The sequence below is a fragment of the Pseudoliparis swirei genome, chromosome 6 (genome assembly GCF_029220125.1).
Source record: "Pseudoliparis swirei isolate HS2019 ecotype Mariana Trench chromosome 6, NWPU_hadal_v1, whole genome shotgun sequence".
Lineage (NCBI taxonomy): Eukaryota > Metazoa > Chordata > Actinopteri > Perciformes > Liparidae > Pseudoliparis > Pseudoliparis swirei.
Window position 1 is genome coordinate 26,323,031 of NC_079393.1, and position 20,976 is coordinate 26,344,006.

The following is a 20,976-nucleotide window of genomic DNA, read 5'->3' on the forward strand; positions in this document are numbered from 1 at the left end:
CTGTGCCCAGCGAATGACGAACACGATGGGGCCGTCGACTGCCCCCTACAAGGGGCTATGGCCTGAGGAATAGGAACCAGGCCCAGAAGCGTGGGTGGGCCACTTGTCCCCGTCCTCCAGTAAGGAGATTGGTGGACACTGCCACTGGGATGTCCTCCCTTGGGAATGGATCAGCCGTGGGTGGATCTGATGCTTCAGTCCTCCCTGCACTAGGGTGGCGACTTATCTGAGCTAGTTCTGCGGTCAGCAGACCTACTCTATAAGCTAGCATGCCCGATTGCACTGCTAGGGGAGCCCCTGCGGCTCCTAGCCGGCGCTTGCAACTGGTCGGCTGGCCTGGAGCTGACCTGACCTGTCTGTTGGGGTCCTAGCAGGAGCTAGAGCGAGCGCACTCCGCTACTGCAGCGCAGGTCCTGTGGAGCAGGACAGAGACAGCCCGTCTAGTGAGGGGAGAGCGTAACGCTGCCCTCACTCGTACGGTAGCTGTAGCAGCTAGGGTCGCAGCAGTAGCACTCCGCTACTGTGGCCCAGGTCCTGTGGAGCAGGACGGAGACAGCCCGTCTAGAGCGAGGACACCTCTTCAATACAGTAGCCGTGATTACTGGTGTCCTATCAGTAAACTTAAGCGAGAGCACTCTGTTACTGTGGAAACGGGTTCCGTGGAGACAGTTTAGAAAGCGGTCTAGAGAACAGCCTCTCTAGAGAGAGGAAGTGAGGACACGCTTGACTAGTACAGTAGCTGTAATTACAAGCATCCCACGAGTAGCCTGGGCGAAAGCCTGTGCTACGGGGGAGCAGGTCCTGTGAAAACAGTCGTAGTGAGAGGGCAGGTCTCTTCGAGGACCCTCTCCACTAGTATGACCACTGTACTTACTGGTGTCCTCCCAGTAAGCCTGAGCGAGAGCTCTGCGGCTGCGCTACTGTAGACGCTGATCCCGTGAGCACGGGTCAGAAAACAGCATGTCTAATGAGAGAGTGAGGACACACTTCACTCATCTGGTAGCTGTCAGCATTAGCGTGGCATTAGTTAGCCTGAGTGGAGACGCTCTGCTAGCTGCAACAGCAGCGATGTCATGGAGGTACATGTGCACGTATGCATCAGTATCGACTTATAGCCTCCTAAGCAACGAGTGGACGCGCTCTCGTTAGGGCTGTAATCGCCCAACAGTAGCCTGCGCGAGAGCACCTCGCTACTTGGGCCGAGGTCCTGTGGAACAGGAGGTAGCTGTCGGATTTAGCGTAGGCTCCGTTAGCCTGAGTGGACACACTCTGCTAGCTATGCACGGCGGCAATGCTACTAAAGTCAACACACACGCTATCCCACCGCTACAGAGAGCCGGTCGCGCCGGTGTAGCAGCCTGGCGACACCGAGCGGACGCGCTCTCGTTAGCACACAGTTAGCAGGAGCGAGAGCTCTGCTCCTGTGGGATATGCCGTCATAGACAGCAATTGTATTCGATCTCACCCGATTGAAGCTTCACGGTGAAGGTGCTCTGGTGAAGACCGAGAAAAACCCGTGCGTTCTCCGGTCCGCCTCGACGGACCGCCGTAGAGAAACGCAACGTCCTCCTACTCGGAGGAGAGCTCGTCGCAGCCTTTGGAGGGCGACGGATCGCAACTCCGACCATTTGGTCACAAGGCTCCCCGAGACGAGCTTCAGTTAAACTTCAGCTTTAGCTGATGCTAACGTAGTAATTCCGTTAGCCTGCGTTTGCGAGAAGATGAAAAAGAACTGATCTCGGGATGACACCGGAACTTATACCCGGTGGGCGGGTCATCCGAGGTCACGGGTGACTTTGTCGTTATTAATACTCGACCTGCTATGCGCAAGATGGAAGATATCCAGTGCTAAGCACCGCCTCTGGCGGTCAGGAAGGATGAAATAGAACAATAACAAACAAAACCCAATAATAAACATAAAACAATAATAAACATAAAACAATAACAAACATAAAACAATAAAAAAAAACATAAAACAATAACAAACATAAAACAATAACAAACAAAACCCAATAATAAACAAAACAATAATAAACAAAAAAACAATAATAAACATGAAACAATAATAAACATAAAACAATAACAAACAAAAAACAATAATAAACATAAAACAATAATACACATAAAACAACAACAAACAAAGGAAGGGAAAGCACGGCCGACCCCAGACATTCAAACAATCAAGCACATCTTGTCTCAAAAAGATGCAGAAAAAACAGGTTCACATCTATGCCTACTACAAATTATTCATACACTGTGATATTCATTGAATGTGTTGTAACGCTGTTCATCTGGTCACATGACATCTATTGTTCATCTGGTCACATGACATCTATTGTTCATCTGGTCACATGACATCTATTGTTCACCTGGTCACATGACATCTATTGTTTATCTGGTCACATGACATCTATTGTTCATCTGGTCTCATGACATCTATTGTTCATCTGGTCACATGACATCTATTGTTCATCTGGTCACATGACATCTATTGTTCATCTGGTCACATGACGTCTATTGTTCATCTGGTCTCATGACATCTATTGTTCATCTGGTCACATGACATCTATTGTTCATCTGGTCTCATGACATCTATTGTTCATCTGGTCACATGACATCTATTGTTCATCTGGTCTCATGACATCTTTTGTTCATCTGGTCACATGACATCTATTGTTCACCTGGTCACATGACATCTATTGTTCATCTGGTCTCATGACATCTATTGTTCATCTGGTCTCATGACATCTATTGTTCATCTGGTCACATTACATCTATTGTTCATCTGGTCACATTACATCTATTGTTCATCTGGTCACATGACATCTATTGTTCATCTGGTCACATGACATCTATTGTTCAAGATTCAAGATTCAAGATTCAAGATGTTTTATTTGTCACATACACACACAGGGTGTGCAGTGAAATGAAAGTGGCAATGCTCAGCAGGAATGTGCAAGGGCAACAAGTACACTATTTACAATAAAAAACAACACAATATTTACAGTAAGTGTGAGTGTGTGTGTGTGTGTGTGTGCCTAAGAGGGGCAGTTGTGTGGGTCTATGTGGGGGTCCTGGTGAGGTCGGAGTTCACAGTCCTGATGGCCTGAGGAAAGAAACTCCGTCTCAGTCTCTGTTCTTGCAGCGTGACTACGGAGGCGCCTGCCTGACCGCAGCAGCTGAAACAGTCTGTTGTTGGGGTGGTGAGGATCCTTCATGATCCTGCCGGCTCTGGTTCTGCACCTCCTGGTGTACAAGTCCTGCAGGGTGGGGAGTGTAGTTCCAATAGTGCGTTCAGCCGAACGCACTACTCTCTGCAGAGCCTTCCTGTCCTGAGCGGAGCAGTTGCCAAACCAGGCTGTGATGCTTCCTGTCAGGACGCTCTCTACAGCTCCAGAGTAGAAGGACTGTTCATCTGGTCACATGACGTCTATTGTTCATCTGGTCTCATGACATATATTGTTCATCTGGTCACATGACATCTATTGTTCATCTAGTCACATGACATATATTGTTCACCTGGTCACATGACATCTATTGTTCATCTGGTCTCATGACATCTATTGTTCATCTGGTCACATGACATCTATTGTTCATCTGGTCACATGACGTCTATTGTTCATCTGGTCTCATGACATATATTGTTCATCTGGTCTCATGACATATATTGTTCATCTGGTCACATGACATCTATTGTTCATCTAGTCACATGACATCTATTGTTCATCTGGTCACATGACATCTATTGTTCATCTGGTCACATGACATCTATTGTTCATCTGGTCTCATGACATCTATTGTTCATCTGGTCTCATGACATATATTGTTCATCTGGTCACATGACATCTATTGTTCACCTGGTCACATGACATATATTGTTCATCTGGTCTCATGACATCTATTGTTCATCTGGTCACATGACATATATTGTTCATCTAGTCACATGACATATATTGTTCACCTGGTCACATGACATCTATTGTTCATCTGGTCTCATGACATCTATTGTTCATCTGGTCACATGACATCTATTGTTCATCTGGTCACATGACATATATTGTTCACCTGGTCTCATGATATCTATTGTTCATCTGGTCTCATGACATCTATTGTTCATCTGGTCACATGACATCTATTGTTCACCTGGTCACATGACATATATTGATCATCTGGTCACATGACATCTATTGTTCATCTGGTCACATGACATCTATTGTTCATCTGGTCACATGACATCTATTGTTCACCTGGTCACATGACATCTATTGTTCATCTGGTCACATGACATCTATTGTTCATCTAGTCACATGACATATATTGTTCACCTGGTCACATGACATCTATTGTTCATCTGGTCTCATGACATCTATTGTTCATCTGGTCACATGACATCTATTGTTCACCCGGTCTCATGACATCTATTGTTCATCTGGTCTCATGACATCTATTGTTCATCTGGTCACATGACATCTATTGTTCATCTGGTCACATGACATCTATTGTTCATCTGGTCACATGACATCTATTGTTCATCTGGTCACATGGCATCTATTGTTCACCTGGTCACATGACATATATTGATCATCTGGTCACATGACATCTGACATCTATTGTTCATCTGGTCACATGACATCTATTGTTCATCTGGTCACATGACATCTATTGTTCATCTGGTCACATGACATCTATTGTTCATCTGGTCACATGACATCTATTGTTCATCTGGTCACATGACATCTATTGTTCATCTGGTCACATGACATCTATTGTTCATCTGGTCACATGACATCTATTGTTCATCTGGTCTCATGACATCTATTGTTCATCTGGTCACATGACATCTATTGTTCATCTGGTCACATGACATCTATTGTTCATCTGGTCACATGACATCTATTGTTCATCTGGTCACATGACATCTATTGTTCATCTGGTCACATGACATCTATTGTTCATCTGGTCTCATGACATCTATTGTTCATCTGGTCACATGACATCTATTGTTCATCTGGTCACATGACATCTATTGTTCATCTGGTCACATGACATCTATTGTTCATCTGGTCACATGACATCTATTGTTCATCTGGTCACATGACATCTATTGTTCATCTGGTCACATGACATCTATTGTTCATCTGGTCACATGACATCTATTGTTCATCTGGTCACATGACATCTATTGTTCATCTGGTCACATGACATCTATTGTTCATCTGGTCACATGACATCTATTGTTCATCTGGTCACATGACATCTATTGTTCATCTGGTCACATGACATCTATTGTTCATCTGGTCACATGACATCTATTGTTCATCTGGTCACATGACATCTATTGTTCATCTGGTCACATGACATCTATTGTTCATCTGGTCACATGACATCTATTGTTCATCTGGTCACATGACATCTATTGTTCATCTGGTCTCATGACATCTATTGTTCATCTGGTCTCATGACATCTATTGTTCATCTGGTCACATGACATCTATTGTTCATCTGGTCACATGACATCTATTGTTCATCTGGTCACATGACATCTATTGTTCATCTGGTCACATGACATCTATTGTTCATCTGGTCACATGACATCTATTGTTCATCTGGTCACATGACATCTATTGTTCATCTGGTCTCATGACATCTATTGTTCATCTGGTCTCATGACATCTATTGTTCATCTGGTCACATGACATCTATTGTTCATCTGGTCACATGACATCTATTGTTCATCTGGTCACATGACATCTATTGTTCATCTGGTCACATGACATCTATTGTTCATCTGGTCACATGACATCTATTGTTCATCTGGTCTCATGACATCTATTGTTCATCTGGTCACATGACATCTATTGTTCATCTGGTCACATGACATCTATTGTTCATCTGGTCACATGACATCTATTGTTCATCTGGTCACATGACATCTATTGTTCATCTGGTCACATGACATCTATTGTTCATCTGGTCACATGACATCTATTGTTCATCTATTGTTCATCTGGTCACATGACATCTATTGTTCATCTGGTCACATGACATCTATTGTTCATCTGGTCACATGACATCTATTGTTCATCTGGTCACATGACATCTATTGTTCATCTGGTCACATGACATCTATTGTTCATCTGGTCACATGACATCTATTGTTCATCTGGTCACATGACATCTATTGTTCATCTGGTCTCATGACATCTATTGTTCATCTGGTCACATGACATCTATTGTTCATCTGGTCACATGACATCTATTGTTCATCTGGTCTCATGACATCTATTGTTCATCTGGTCACATGACATCTATTGTTCATCTGGTCACATGACATCTATTGTTCATCTGGTCACATGACATCTATTGTTCATCTGGTCACATGACATCTATTGTTCATCTGGTCACATGACATCTATTGTTCATCTGGTCACATGACATCTATTGTGCATCTGGTCACATGACATCTATTGTTCATCTGGTCACATGACATCTATTGTTCATCTGGTCACATGACACTATTGTGCATCTGGTCACAACATATATTGTTCAGTCAGTGTGTGTGTGTTCATGTGGTCCATGTCTATTGTTCATCTGGTCACATGACATCTATTGTTCATCTGGTCACATGACATCTATTGTTCATCTGGTCACATGACATGACTATTGTTCATCTGGCATGACATCTATTGTTCAGCTGTCACATCTGTTGTTCATGGTTGACATCTATTGTTCATCTGGTCTCTATTGTTCATCTGGTCACATGACATCTATTGTTCATCTGGTCACATGACATCTTCATCTGGTCACATGACATCTATTGTTCATCTGGTCCATGACATTGTTCATCTGGTCCTGACATCTATTGTTCATCTGGTCACATGACATCTATTGTTCATCTGGTCACATGACATCTATTGTTCATCTGGTCCATGACATCTATTGTTCATCTGGTCACATGACATCTATTGTTCATCTGGTCACATGACATCTATTGTTCATCTGGTCACATGACATCTATTGTTCATCTGGTCACATGACATCTATTGTTCATCTGGTCATGACATCTATTGTTCATCTGGTCACATGACATCTATTGTTCATCTGGTCACATGACATCTATTGTTCATCTGGTCACATGACATCTATTGTTCATCTGGTCACATGACTGTTCATCTGGTCACATGACATCTATTGTTCATCTGGTCTCATGACATCTATTGTTCATCTGGTCACATGACATCTATTGTTCATCTGGTCACATGACATCTATTGTTCATCTGGTCACATGACATCTATTGTTCATCTGGTCACATGACGTCTATTGTTCATCTGGTCTCATGACATATATTGTTCATCTGGTCCCATGACATATATTGTTCATCTGGTCACATGACATCTATTGTTCATCTAGTCACATGACATCTATTGTTCATCTGGTCACATGACATCTATTGTTCATCTGGTCACATGACATCTATTGTTCATCTGGTCTCATGACATATATTGTTCATCTGGTCACATGACATCTATTGTTCACCTGGTCACATGACATATATTGTTCATCTGGTCTCATGACATCTATTGTTCATCTGGTCACATGACATCTATTGTTCATCTGGTCACATGACATATATTGTTCACCTGGTCTCATGATATCTATTGTTCATCTGGTCTCATGACATCTATTGTTCATCTGGTCACATGACATCTATTGTTCACCTGGTCACATGACATATATTGATCATCTGGTCACATGACATCTATTGTTCATCTGGTCACATGACATCTATTGTTCACCTGGTCACATGACATCTATTGTTCATCTGGTCACATGACATCTATTGTTCATCTAGTCACATGACATATATTGTTCACCTGGTCACATGACATCTATTGTTCATCTGGTCTCATGACATCTATTGTTCATCTGGTCACATGACATCTATTGTTCACCCGGTCTCATGACATCTATTGTTCATCTGGTCTCATGACATCTATTGTTCATCTGGTCACATGACATCTATTGTTCATCTGGTCACATGACATCTATTGTTCATCTGGTCACATGACATCTATTGTTCATCTGGTCACATGGCATCTATTGTTCACCTGGTCACATGACATATATTGATCATCTGGTCACATGACATCTATTGTTCATGTGGTCACATGACATATATTGTTCATCTGGTCACATGACATCTATTGTTCATCTGGTCACATGACATCTATTGTTCATCTGGTCACATGACATCTATTGTTCACCTGGTCACATGACATCTATTGTTCATCTGGTCACATGACATCTATTGATCATCTGGTCTCATGACATCTATTGTTCATCTGGTCACATTACATCTATTGTTCATCTGGTCACGTGACATCTATTGTTCATCTGGTCTCATGACATCTATTGTTCATCTGGTCACATGACATCTATTGTTCATCTGGTCACATGACATCTATTGTTCATCTGGTCACATGACCTCTATTGTTCATCTGGTCACATGACATCTATTGTTCATCTGGTCTCATGACATCTATTGTTCATCTGGTCTCATAACATCTAATGTTCATCTGGTCACATGACATCTATTGTTCATCTGGTCTCATGACATCTTTTGTTCATCTGGTCACATGACATCTATTGTTCACCTGGTCACATGACATCTATTGTTCATCTGGTCTCATGACATCTATTGTTCATCTGGTCTCATGACATCTATTGTTCATCTGGTCACATTACATCTATTGTTCATCTGGTCACATGACATCTATTGTTCATCTGGTCTCATGACATATATTGTTCATCTGGTCTCATGACATATATTGTTCATCTGGTCACATGACATCTATTGTTCATCTAGTCACATGACATATATTGTTCACCTGGTCACATGACATCTATTGTTCATCTGGTCACATGACATCTATTGTTCATCTGGTCACATGACATCTATTGTTCATCTGGTCACATGACGTCTATTGTTCATCTGGTCTCATGACATATATTGTTCATCTGGTCTCATGACATCTATTGTTCATCTGGTCACATGACATCTATTGTTCATCTAGTCACATGACATCTATTGTTCATCTGGTCACATGACATCTATTGTTCATCTGGTCTCATGACATCTATTGTTCATCTGGTCTCATGACATATATTGTTCATCTGGTCACATGACATCTATTGTTCATCTGGTCACATGACATCTATTGTTCATCTAGTCACATGACATATATTGTTCACCTGGTCACATGACATATATTGTTCATCTGGTCTCATGACATCTATTGTTCATCTGGTCACATGACATATATTGTTCATCTAGTCACATGACATATATTGTTCACCTGGTCACATGACATCTATTGTTCATCTGGTCTCATGACATCTATTGTTCATCTGGTCACATGACATATATTGTTCACCTGGTCTCATGATATCTATTGTTCATCTGGTCTCATGACATCTATTGTTCATCTGGTCACATGACATCTATTGTTCACCTGGTCACATGACATATATTGATCATCTGGTCACATGACATCTATTGTTCATCTGGTCACATGACATCTATTGTTCATCTGGTCACATGACATCTATTGTTCACCTGGTCACATGACATCTATTGTTCATCTGGTCACATGACATCTATTGTTCATCTAGTCACATGACATATATTGTTCACCTGGTCACATGACATCTATTGTTCATCTGGTCTCATGACATCTATTGTTCATCTGGTCACATGACATCTATTGTTCACCCGGTCTCATGACATCTATTGTTCATCTGGTCTCATGACATCTATTGTTCATCTGGTCACATGACATCTATTGTTCATCTGGTCACATGACATCTATTGTTCATCTGGTCACATGACATCTATTGTTCATCTGGTCACATGACATCTATTGTTCACCTGGTCACATGACATATATTGATCATCTGGTCACATGACATCTATTGTTCATGTGGTCACATGACATATATTGTTCATCTGGTCACATGACATCTATTGTTCATCTGGTCACATGACATCTATTGTTCATCTGGTCACATGACATCTATTGTTCACCTGGTCACATGACATCTATTGTTCATCTGGTCACATGACATCTATTGATCATCTGGTCTCATGACATCTATTGTTCATCTGGTCACATTACATCTATTGTTCATCTGGTCACGTGACATCTATTGTTCATCTGGTCTCATGACATCTATTGTTCATCTGGTCACATGACATCTATTGTTCATCTGGTCACATGACATCTATTGTTCATCTGGTCACATGACCTCTATTGTTCATCTGGTCACATGACATCTATTGTTCATCTGGTCTCATGACATCTATTGTTCATCTAGTCAGATGACATCTATTGTTCATCTGGTCTCATGACATCTATTGTTCATCTGGTCTCATGACATCTATTGTTCATGTGGTCACATGACATATATTGATCATCTGGTCACATGACATCTATTGTTCATGTGGTCACATGACATATATTGTTCATCTGGTCACATGACATCTATTGTTCATCTGGTCACATGACATCTATTGATCATCTGGTCTCATGACATCTATTGTTCATCTGGTCACATGACATCTCCTGCTTCCGTCCATCCGGGGAGAGGGATCCTCCTCTGTTGCTCTCCTGAAAGGTTCTTCCCTCTTTTCTGTTTCTTGGGAGTTGTTCCTGATCTGATGTGAGGTCAAAGGTCAAAGGTCAGGATTGTGTATGTGTACAGATTGTTAAGCCCTCTGAGGGGAGTTTGTAATTTTTCATATTGGGCTGAATAAAATAAACTGAATTGAAAAATTTAATCAACAACGAGCTGAGAGCTGAAGCCCGAGATGGACAGCAGGGACAAAGAGGAGAAATGTGACCAAATGGAATGTGGATGGAGGCTGAGTGACACAGAGCTATGGAGAGATGGAGTGATGCCTCACTGAGGAGGAGGAGGAGGAGGAAGAGAGATGAAGAGGAACAGCAGGCATGAGCTGGAAGGCTCAGCCACCCATCGCTATCGTTCAGGTCATTAGCCTATTTACAGAGAGATGGCTTCCTCATGACATGCAACCAATATTTAATTAACCTGACCTAGGGATGCCAAATGGGTCGGCCCTGCCCTCCGGGGGGGGGGGGTGGGGGGTTAGACTGCTGCATTGACGGACCTAAGTGTGCGCTACAAATCCTGAACCGTGCAGCCAATCACAACCAATCATTCAATGTTTACGTGTTCTCGTGACAGATCGAGGTCAGAAGGCTGTTTTCGTGTCTGGACTACAGACAACATGACGTTTGATCGGGACCATTTCTAGTCATAATTGTGATGAGTTTGGACATTAATGTGTCCCGTCCTCTACTCGAATCGAAAGTGGGCGACTGTGGTGACCAGGGTCATCCTTCAATCAGAGGGTCGGCGGTTCGATCCCCAGCTCCACTAGCCCATGTTGATGTGTCCTTGGGCAAGGCACTTAACCCCAAATGTCTCCCGGAGCTGTTCCTGTGTGAATGTTGGTTAGTCCTGATGGACGGGTGGAACCTGGCATGGTAGCTCCTCCCACCAACGTATGAATGGGTGAATGATGACATCATTCTTAATGCATGACGTTTCCAAAATGCGGTGATCTCAGTGTTGGCCGAGAAAGTGCTCGCGTTGCATTTTGTGTCTCTAACGTCTGCTTCGTGATTGTTTTACTTCCTGCTGACACCGCGGTAACACAAGCCTGCAGGACCTTGAGAAGACCCAGATGTGGCTCATCAGGCCATCAGCTGCTGGTCTCTGTTTCCAACTCCATGAACATCTGGTCTTCATTCTGAGATGGAACCCCTCCAGCTTTCTGCTCTCAGGCGGCACACTGGGCTGTTTGGAGAGCAAGATGGATAGCTGGGCAACATTAGTCTTTGACTAAGTGCAGCAACATCTCCATAAATATATATATATATATTAACCATATTAACCGCCATTTCAAAGCCAACCTAGTTTCTGCTTCTTTTTGAGGTAAAGAACAGAAGGAAAACGGGGAATCTATTCGAATAATTAACGTCCACACCGATTCGCCTCGTCCAGCTTTAATTATTTGGATTGAATTTTGGGAACTCTTGATTGATGTGTTTCACTTTTTCTTTGCCAAAACACAATAATTATTTATAGTTTGATGAAAACATGCATCAAGATAAATCAATAGAGGCCTGGTGGGTGAGTTTAGTGTGGACCGAGGTTTTGGTTTCTTCGCAGACCTTCAGCTTTCTGGGACCTTGTTCCAGAAATGTGGAGCAGAAGACCTGAACGCTGAAGTTTAGTTCTGACTCTTGAAACAGGAAGTAGACCAGTCCCAGACCACCCGAGGGGCCTGGGTGGTTCGTAAGGTAGCAGATCACAAATGTGTTTCGGCCCTGAACCATTCAGTGCTTTATAAACCAGCAGCAGGATCTTAAAGTCAATGCAAAGACCTCAGAACTGGACGGATGTGATCCACTTTCCTGGTCTGAGTGAGGACTCGAGCTGCAGCGTTCTGATTTACTTTTCACAGAGAAAGTGAACGCAGCGTTCCAGTAGTCCAGTCTGCTGAAGATGAACGGATGGACAAGTTTCTCCAGATCCCGTTGAGACACAAGTCCTCTACTCCTTGATGTGCTCTTCACGTTGTCCGTTTGAGGATTTAAATGTGCTCCATTTGTCCTCAGGTGAATCCGGTCTGGGGAAGTCGACCCTCATCAACTCTCTGTTCCTGACTGACCTGGACTCCAAGGACTACCCCGGGCCCTCCCAGAGCATCAAGAAGACCGTGCAGGTGAGGTCACTCGGCTTCCATTGCAGACGCTTTTCAACTTCAGTTCACGTGTCACCATAAAGGTTGGGATGTCAGTGGGGCGTATGTTTTTATTCATGTTTTATTTAGCCGGGATAATCCCAATGAGATTTAAAAAGAGGCCAAGATGGCAGCGTCAGAGATACCAGACATGGACCCTCTCCAAGATATACTCTGAAGCAGGCGGCTCGCTCCGGTTCTGACGAGTGAAGCCACAAGTGGAAGTGTCCTAAAACCTGCATTATCTCTAATGTCCACCAGGGGGTGACTCCTCTGGTTGTATAGAAGTATATGCTACATGTCTTAAAGCTGCATTCTCTCTACTGAACACCAGGGGTCATGTCTCTGGTTGTACAGAAGTCTATGCTTCACCTTTTAAAGCTGCATTCTCTCTCCTGACCACCAGGGGGCTCCTCTGGTTGTATAGAAGTCTATGCTTCATGTGTTAAAGCTGCATTCTCTCTCCTGACCACCAGGGGGCTCCTCTGGTTGTATAGAAGTCTATATAGTGACTCTACTTATCTTGATGTATTCCCTCAGTAAACATTGTAAACATGAGTTTATGTCTCAGTCTCTAGTTTCAAGTCTTCTTCTATACAGCATGATGTCATCATTTATACTTTATGGTCATTTAGAGTCACACAGACCATAAAGCGGGGGACGCTTTAGGGGCGGGGCTACAGGTGATTGACAGGTCACTCCTCTGCAGTCCAGATATGATCACTTCCGCTCACTGGTTGTAAAAAGCCATGATGGCTATGGCCAAATCACCGAAATTGAGGTTTGACAATGTCAGTCCACAACCCAGTGGGTGACTCCACGGCGACTACGTCCTCTTCTTCTATACAACCTGACTAATTAGAACTAGTTTCAGTGTCAGAAAACAACCAGCCAATCACAGCTGCGAAGGCGTGATAAATAACGGGGAGATCTTCTATTTGTGCCAAAGCAAGAAGAAGAAAAGGCTCCATCCATCCAAGAATAGAGCCACACATGAACAACTCCTACGCTGAGTTCACACTGCATGAGTTTGTCAAATATGACCAGGCCCTTCCTTTAAAGCCGCCACTGCTCCCGTCATCGGAACGCCCAAAATAGCCGTAAAGTGTGTGAACGTGTTCCTGTGAGCGGTGTGTAACCGTGTGTGTGACGGACTGGAGTCTTGGTGCTGGTGGGCGGGGCCACAGAACCTCCGTCCGCCACGCTGTTAGCGCGCTGACGTTAGCGTTTAGCTCCAAGCAGCCGAGTGCGTTCCACATACATGTTTTATACACGGGGCAAAAGAGAAGGTCAAGAAGAGAAGATCAGAGGTTCTATATAAATGTATTTTAGAGGCTCTAGACTCTTTTCCTATCTATATATATTTATATATATAACTTGAGAATAATCTAACACCTTAGAGTCGTCTGATTGGCCGTGTGCCTCCAGCCATCCCTTCATCTCTTATCAAGTCAAGATAGGGGGGGCTGACCCCAGAAAGACAACCACTTCGCTCACACCTACAAACACATGTTTAGAGTCATCGGGGAACCTGTGAGGAAACTATAACAAATGGGTACCTCCTCCTCCTCCTCCTCCTCCTCCTGCTGCCTCTTTACTCGCCGGCCTGTCCTTAAATGTGACGTTGGTGCTTATTTATTTATTTCTATATGATGTCAGGTGGACATGAGTCGTGTCAGAAAGGCCTAAACCTCGACGATGGCGCGACACAATCATGTCCAGTTTCTCTCATTCCGATAATGAGGGCATGATAAGAAATACACGTGGATATACAGGGTCATTGTCTCCCTCCCCAGCCAGTGTCCTCGCCCTCTAACCCTCTGCAGCAGTCCTCTCCGGTTTGCGAGCTCCACAATTCGCTGACACGCATCTGTAAAACTCGAGTCCCATAAATTCCTGCGCTAGACGGCGACTGTGTTCTCGTGTTTCACGGCTCAGAGAGAGGAGCCTCCAGAGAGCTGCTGGTGTGTGTGGAGCTGCTGGTGTGTGTGGAGCTGCTGGTGTGTGTGTGGAGCTGCTGGTGGAGCTGGTGGTGTCTCACTCAGTGCGTTTACATGCAATCGAATTATTGGCTTAGTCGGACTGAAATCGAATTATCCGTTTCATGTAAACACCTTAGTCGGACTATGTGCGGTCCGACTTCGGTCCGATTAACACCCTGGATAGCTCGGTCCGATCCAGTTGATAATTCGACTCTCGCGGCATGTAACTCTGAATTCGATTCGGAACTGGACTTTGCGTCTTTGCGCATGCTCGAGATCCGCCGCCTCCTCCTCCTCCCTCCCTCCCATGTCGTGACCCGGAAGTCGAAAGAGACGATAAATTGTCACTGCCGCAACCTGGCCGGCAGAAAACAAACAAATAACCAGTCCCGCTGCTAACCATGTTGGTGCCCTAAGCATAACTCCTCGTGATGCCCCCTGAGATAGGGTCTGTGTGCGGATGTGTCGGGCGCATCACGGCAGAGCGATGCGACCGAGAAGTGTTAACGGGGGTGCTGAGCGATTAAATATATCTCTTGTTCTGCCTGTTTCGTGATATACATGCCTAAAAGGCGCCAAATATTTCTAGACTGAAATAATATCGGCATTATAATTATTATAACTATGAGGATTTTATTAGTTGCCTATTTTGTGGAGCCCCCTCAGGACTTGGTGCCCTACGCGCAGCGCGTCGTGCGCGTTATGGGAGCGGCGGCGCTGCAAACAACGCTATGGAGAACACAAGAGCCACCACACATTTCTGGACCGAAGAGCAGACAGAATTTATGCTTAATGTATTGAAGGAGTTGAACATACTAAAGTTCATGGTTCTTTCTCGAAATGTTGATGTTGTTGTTGGTGGTGGTGGTGGTGGTGAAGAGGTCAAGCGGAAATGGCTGTATCACCACGAGTTGTAATGAAAACAGCGCCACCTATCGTATCGGATATGACATGCTTTCGGCCAATGATTCGAATTACTCACTGCCATGTATATTGGGATAACAGCAGATCCCCCAAAAGATAGCATAGTCCGACTAAAGCAAGATTAGAATTATACCATCATGTAACCGCACTGACTGTGTGTGTGTGTGTATGTGTGTGTGTTGTTAAGAAACGCGCACGTAAACCGATTCGATCGCCTCGGGTGGAAGACGGAAAGAAAAGTCACGCCGCTTATTCTCGTGTGGGGAAAGAGGAGAGGAGAGAAAAGGAGAGGAGCGGGGAGAGGAGAGATGGAGAGGAGGGGGGAAGGCTCACACCGGTAACTTTATTGAGGGGAATAAGCGTGCTCTACTGACAGACGTGTAGCAAACTGTCGTAAAAGCACGTCGGCGACGCCCAGGCGCAGCGCTTCACCGCGCGCTGCTAACCTGTCGCACTGGAGAGGACGCGGGTCCACGGGTCACGATGCCCGGCCTCTCTTCTGACGATCACCCCGGTCACGGTATCCTCGCCTTGCGCTTCGAGGGGGAGAGGGAAACGGCGCGAAGAGTTAAGGGAGGGAGGCGGAGATCAGTAACCCTCTATATGATTCTGCGACCGTTCGGGCCTGATGAGCGACGCGCGCCCCTCGACAGTGGTCGCTGTTCGGCTCGGCGCGCGACACCCCGAGATGATGTCAGATCGATCTCCGCGGAGAGAAACGCTGTTTCTTCAATTATCGGGTCTCACCCCAACACGCTCGAGGGTACTAGGCTCGTAGAGCGGCTGGCGGGACACTTAGTAATATTCTATTTTTAGGACAACCTCCGCGACGAGGACTCGAGCGTTACGAGTCCCTCTCTTGGTCCCCGAACCAACCACGGCTCGGCCGAGAGACAGAGGTCTACCGGCTGCAGCGATATCTCTCTTTAGTACAAAATGTCAGTTACAAGTGTGTGAGGAATCAGTATGTGCCCAGGGTAACTGGGGTCAGTGGGTGTAGCCGTGCAGATGTCGCTCAGACTCACCTCGGGGGCCGCGGGGTCCGCTCTCGGTCCCCGCCAGCGGTCTCCCCGGGTGGGTCGACAGGTGAAGAAATAGGTCTCACAAAAAGTAGGTCCACAAACCGAATGTAAAGTTTTAAGACTGCAAGGCAGCAAGTATTTTATTCAAAAATAGAAAGAAGAAATAAACAAAGTACAATTACAAGTGAGTTCCCTCACGGAAGCCTGACGCAAAATCACAACAACTAAAAAACACTCTCTTTTTTTTAAACTCTCTCTGTTCGTCACCTTTATACCCTCTGGCCCTTCCTACTTTTACCGGACCTCCCCCCCCCCCCCCCCCCCGGGGTGCTGATGGGGGTTCACCCCCCCCCTCTCTTCTCGGGAGGTTCTGGAGAGACTCTCTGTCCCACATCAAAGAGGGGGACCGTTGTCTTAGCTGGTTTAGATGAGCTCGGTCACCTCTGTGACCTGTCTCCGGGTGTCTCATCTTATCTCTCCGGCTCGTAGGGGGGGAAAGTCCCCTCTTTACAGCCCCTTCCAGACTCGGTGAGACTTCCCGTGGGCAGTGACGCAGAACACATTATAACCGGGGGTCAGGATACAGAACATATGGGGGACATAGGTTACATTATCATATCAAAGACCATTGATCTACAGGCAGGTTAACACACATGAATTCAGGCTTGTGTTGATTCACTCCGCAGTCACATCATCTTGGGCCCGTATGGTGAGGATATGGGCTCCGAACACATAATTAAACAAGTCTTCATTTGAATATCACAAGAGTTGCCAAGTTTACATCTCGTGTCGAGTGGGGCCCCTGAGTGAGATCAGTCCAGAGGGTCACCGGTTGTAAATGCCTCCGCTGACCACTCAGGACCCCTGTTCTCTTCGCACCTGGCCCTCTGCTTATTGTCCTAGCGATGGCCTCGACGCTTTTATTTGATCATACAGCCACTCTCCCCGTCGGCCTGATGGATTCCTGGTTGCTTTCCTGTTATTGTTGTCGAATGGAACTGGGGTCACCTTTGATCTGTTTTATTACTCACATTCCGCATTCGATACTTCCCGGCCTGGTGTACGGATCCCCTTGCTAATCCCAGAAAAATTCGCATTTATTTGTCCCACTTCTAACACCCTCTCTTGTGAATTTTGATAAACCAAGCCTCTTTAATATTCCAATTACTTTTATGCGAATGGTACTTAATTTGATTCCCTTATTATCAGGTATCTGTGTTAACCCGACTACTCCTCACACCCTCTCTCGGATTAGCCACAGATACTTACCATCAAAACCTGAATTATGCCTCAACCAAAACCCCTCCATGTTCATTAAAAACCAAAATACAACATAAACCATTGAAAACCTTGAAATCAGTAACATAAAACGAATACATCAATACAAGTCATATCACACAGTTTTTTGTTGTTGTTGTTTTTTTTTCCTCTTCAATAATCTCACACGTTACTCACGCTCAATCACCTTGGTACTCCTCCATTGTCCCAGTGACTCTTCTGCCGCGTTGTCACCACATTATCCACATAGTCCAGAAATCAGGACAGCCAAATGTCTATGAGTTATGATTACCCATCAAGTCCAATATTCCGTTCGTAGACAACTTGTCCTGACCCGCTGTGCAATGTACAGCCGGGTCTCTTTGTCGAACCCTCTGTACTAATTACAGTTGAGTCCCTTCGGTCGAACCCTCTGTACGAATTACAGTTGAGTCCCCCCGGTCGAACAGTTCAGTTCGAAAAGGTCAGCACCGGGACGCGTCTGCCCCGGTCCTGCTTGTGGAAAAACAATGTGGGTGGAGCCCACACTGTCGTCGTGTTGACCTTGGTTGTCAGCGTCGGGCCCCCGTATGAAGCCTCATACTGCTCGATCTCTGCTGCTCCCCTGCGGTCCTGGTAGTGCCACGTCCGTGGGCTCTGCTTCCAAGAGGCAGGTCAGCTCGGGGGATTCTCGAAACGCCGTTGGCCTAGGTGGGATCTGTGACAGTCTGTCTTCATCCCCAGGTAGAGGTCGGAACGTCACTGCATGCGCTGCTCGGTCTTCAGGAAGACGGATCACTGGTTCTGGTCACAGGATGCACATGCAGGGCTTCTCTCTCGATCTTTCAGATCCAGGCTTCGCTGTGTAGATGACGCGAACAGACCTGGACCTGCTTGACATTGGGATTCATGGTGCACCCATTCTGGGCAGAGTGTGTGAACTTGTCAAAGTACCAATAGGTGATGTGAGGTCAAAACAATAAACACAAAAGGTAATAATAAAGAATATATCAAAGAAAAACAGAAAGCTAGTTATAGAAACCTTCCGTTGGACTAATTAATGAATCATAAAAACAAAATGTAAAAATAAAATATAAAATATAAAAAATTTAAAATTTAAATTTAAAATGTAAAAATTAAAATTAAAAAAATTACAAAGTACCCATCATATATACATATATATATATACATATGATAAGCAACTCCACCTATGAATATCTATACCATCCTGTGTACATATATACATACATATATTTATATGTATGCATATACAGGACTGTCTCAGAAAATTAGAATATTGTGATGAAGTTCTTTATTTTCTGTAATGCAATTAAAAAAACAAAAATGTCATGCATTCTGGATTCATTACAAATCAACTGAAATATTGCAAGCCTTTTATTCTGATTTATTGCTGATTATGGCTTACAGCTTAAGAAAACTCAAATATCCTATCTCTAAATATTAGAATATCATGAAAAAGTATACTAGTAGGGTATTAAACAAATCACTTGAATTGTCTAATTAACTCGAAACACCTGCAAGGGTTTCCTGAGCCTTGACAAACACTCAGCTGTTATAAATCTTTTTTTTACTTGGTCTGAGGAAATATTAAAATTTTATGAGATAGGATTTTAGAGTTTTCTTAAGCTGTAAGCCATAATCAGCAATATTAAAAGAATAAAAGGCTTGCAATATTTCAGTTGATTTGTAATGAATCCAGAATGCATGACATTTTTGTTTTTTAAATTGCATTACAGAAAATAAAGAACTTTATCACAATATTCTAATTTTCTGAGACAGTCCTGTATATACTCTCTTCTCCTTTTACTCTCCTTAATGCGAAACTATACTCCCTCTCGGCGTCGTATCTCTACGCACTTGACCTTGGCTGGTACCAGGCAGGAGAATGCTTTCTCACAACGCCCCTGGCTCCACCCCTCGATCTGCCACATGCATGCACATACTAGAAAGATGGAGGAGTTCTGAAGACCCAACCCAGTCTCCACTAATTTCATTAGACCGGTGCCGACAGAAAGAAGAATACAGCGAGACATGCACCGGTTTAAAAGTAAACTCCCCCCAGGTGACAAGGTCACCCTGTGAGAGAAACAAAAAGATAAAAAGGTCAACCGGTCGCAAAAGTAAACTCCCACCAGGTGACAACGTCACCCTGTGAGAGAAACAAAAGGTAAAAGGTCAACAGGTCACAAAAGTAAACTCCCACCAGGTGACAACGTCACCCTGTGAGAGAAACAAAAGGTAAAAGGTCAACAGGTCACAAAAGTAAACTCCCACCAGGTGACAACTTCACCCTGTGAGAGAAACAAAAGGTAAAAGGTCAACAGGTCACAAAAGTAAAATCCCACCAGGTGACAACGGCACCCTGTGAGAGAAACAAAAGGTAAAAGGTCAACAGGTCACAAAAGTAAAATCCCACCAGGTGACAACGTCACCCTGTGAGAGAAACAAAAAGATAAAAGGTCAACAGGTCACAAAAGTAAACTCCCCCCAGGTGACAAGGTCACCCTGTGAGAGAAACAAAAAGATAAAAGGTCAACAGGTCACAAAAGTAAACTCCCACCAGGTGACAAGGTCACCCTGTGAGAGAAACAAAAGGTAAAAGGTCAACAGGTCACAAAAGTAAACTCCCACCAGGTGACAACGTCACCCTGTGAGAGAAACAAAAGGTAAAAGGTCAACAGGTCACAAAAGTAAAATCCCACCAGGTGACAACGTCACCCTGTGAGAAACAAAAGATAAAAGGTCAACAGGTCACAAAGTAACTCCCCAGGTGACAAGGTCACCCTGTGAGAGAAACAAAAGGTAAAGGTCAACAGGTCACAAAGTAAAACTCCCACCAGGTGACAACGTCACCCTGTGAGAGAAACAAAAAGATAAAAGGTCAACAGGTCACAAAAGTAAACTCCCCCCAGGTGACAAGGTCACTAGGGCTGCAACTAA

At 44.3% G+C, this 20,976-nt stretch overlaps 1 protein-coding gene across 1 annotated transcript in view; it reads left to right on the forward strand.

Moving 5' to 3' along the window:
• LOC130195667 (septin-7-like) overlaps window positions 1-20,976 on the forward strand; it is a 50,552-nt gene that overhangs the window by 10,603 nt on the left and 18,973 nt on the right. Inside the window, exon 3 of the mRNA XM_056417337.1 lies at window positions 12,706-12,817. Within this exon, the coding sequence (XP_056273312.1) occupies window positions 12,706-12,817 (112 nt within the window). The remainder of the gene's footprint in view (window positions 1-12,705; window positions 12,818-20,976) is intronic.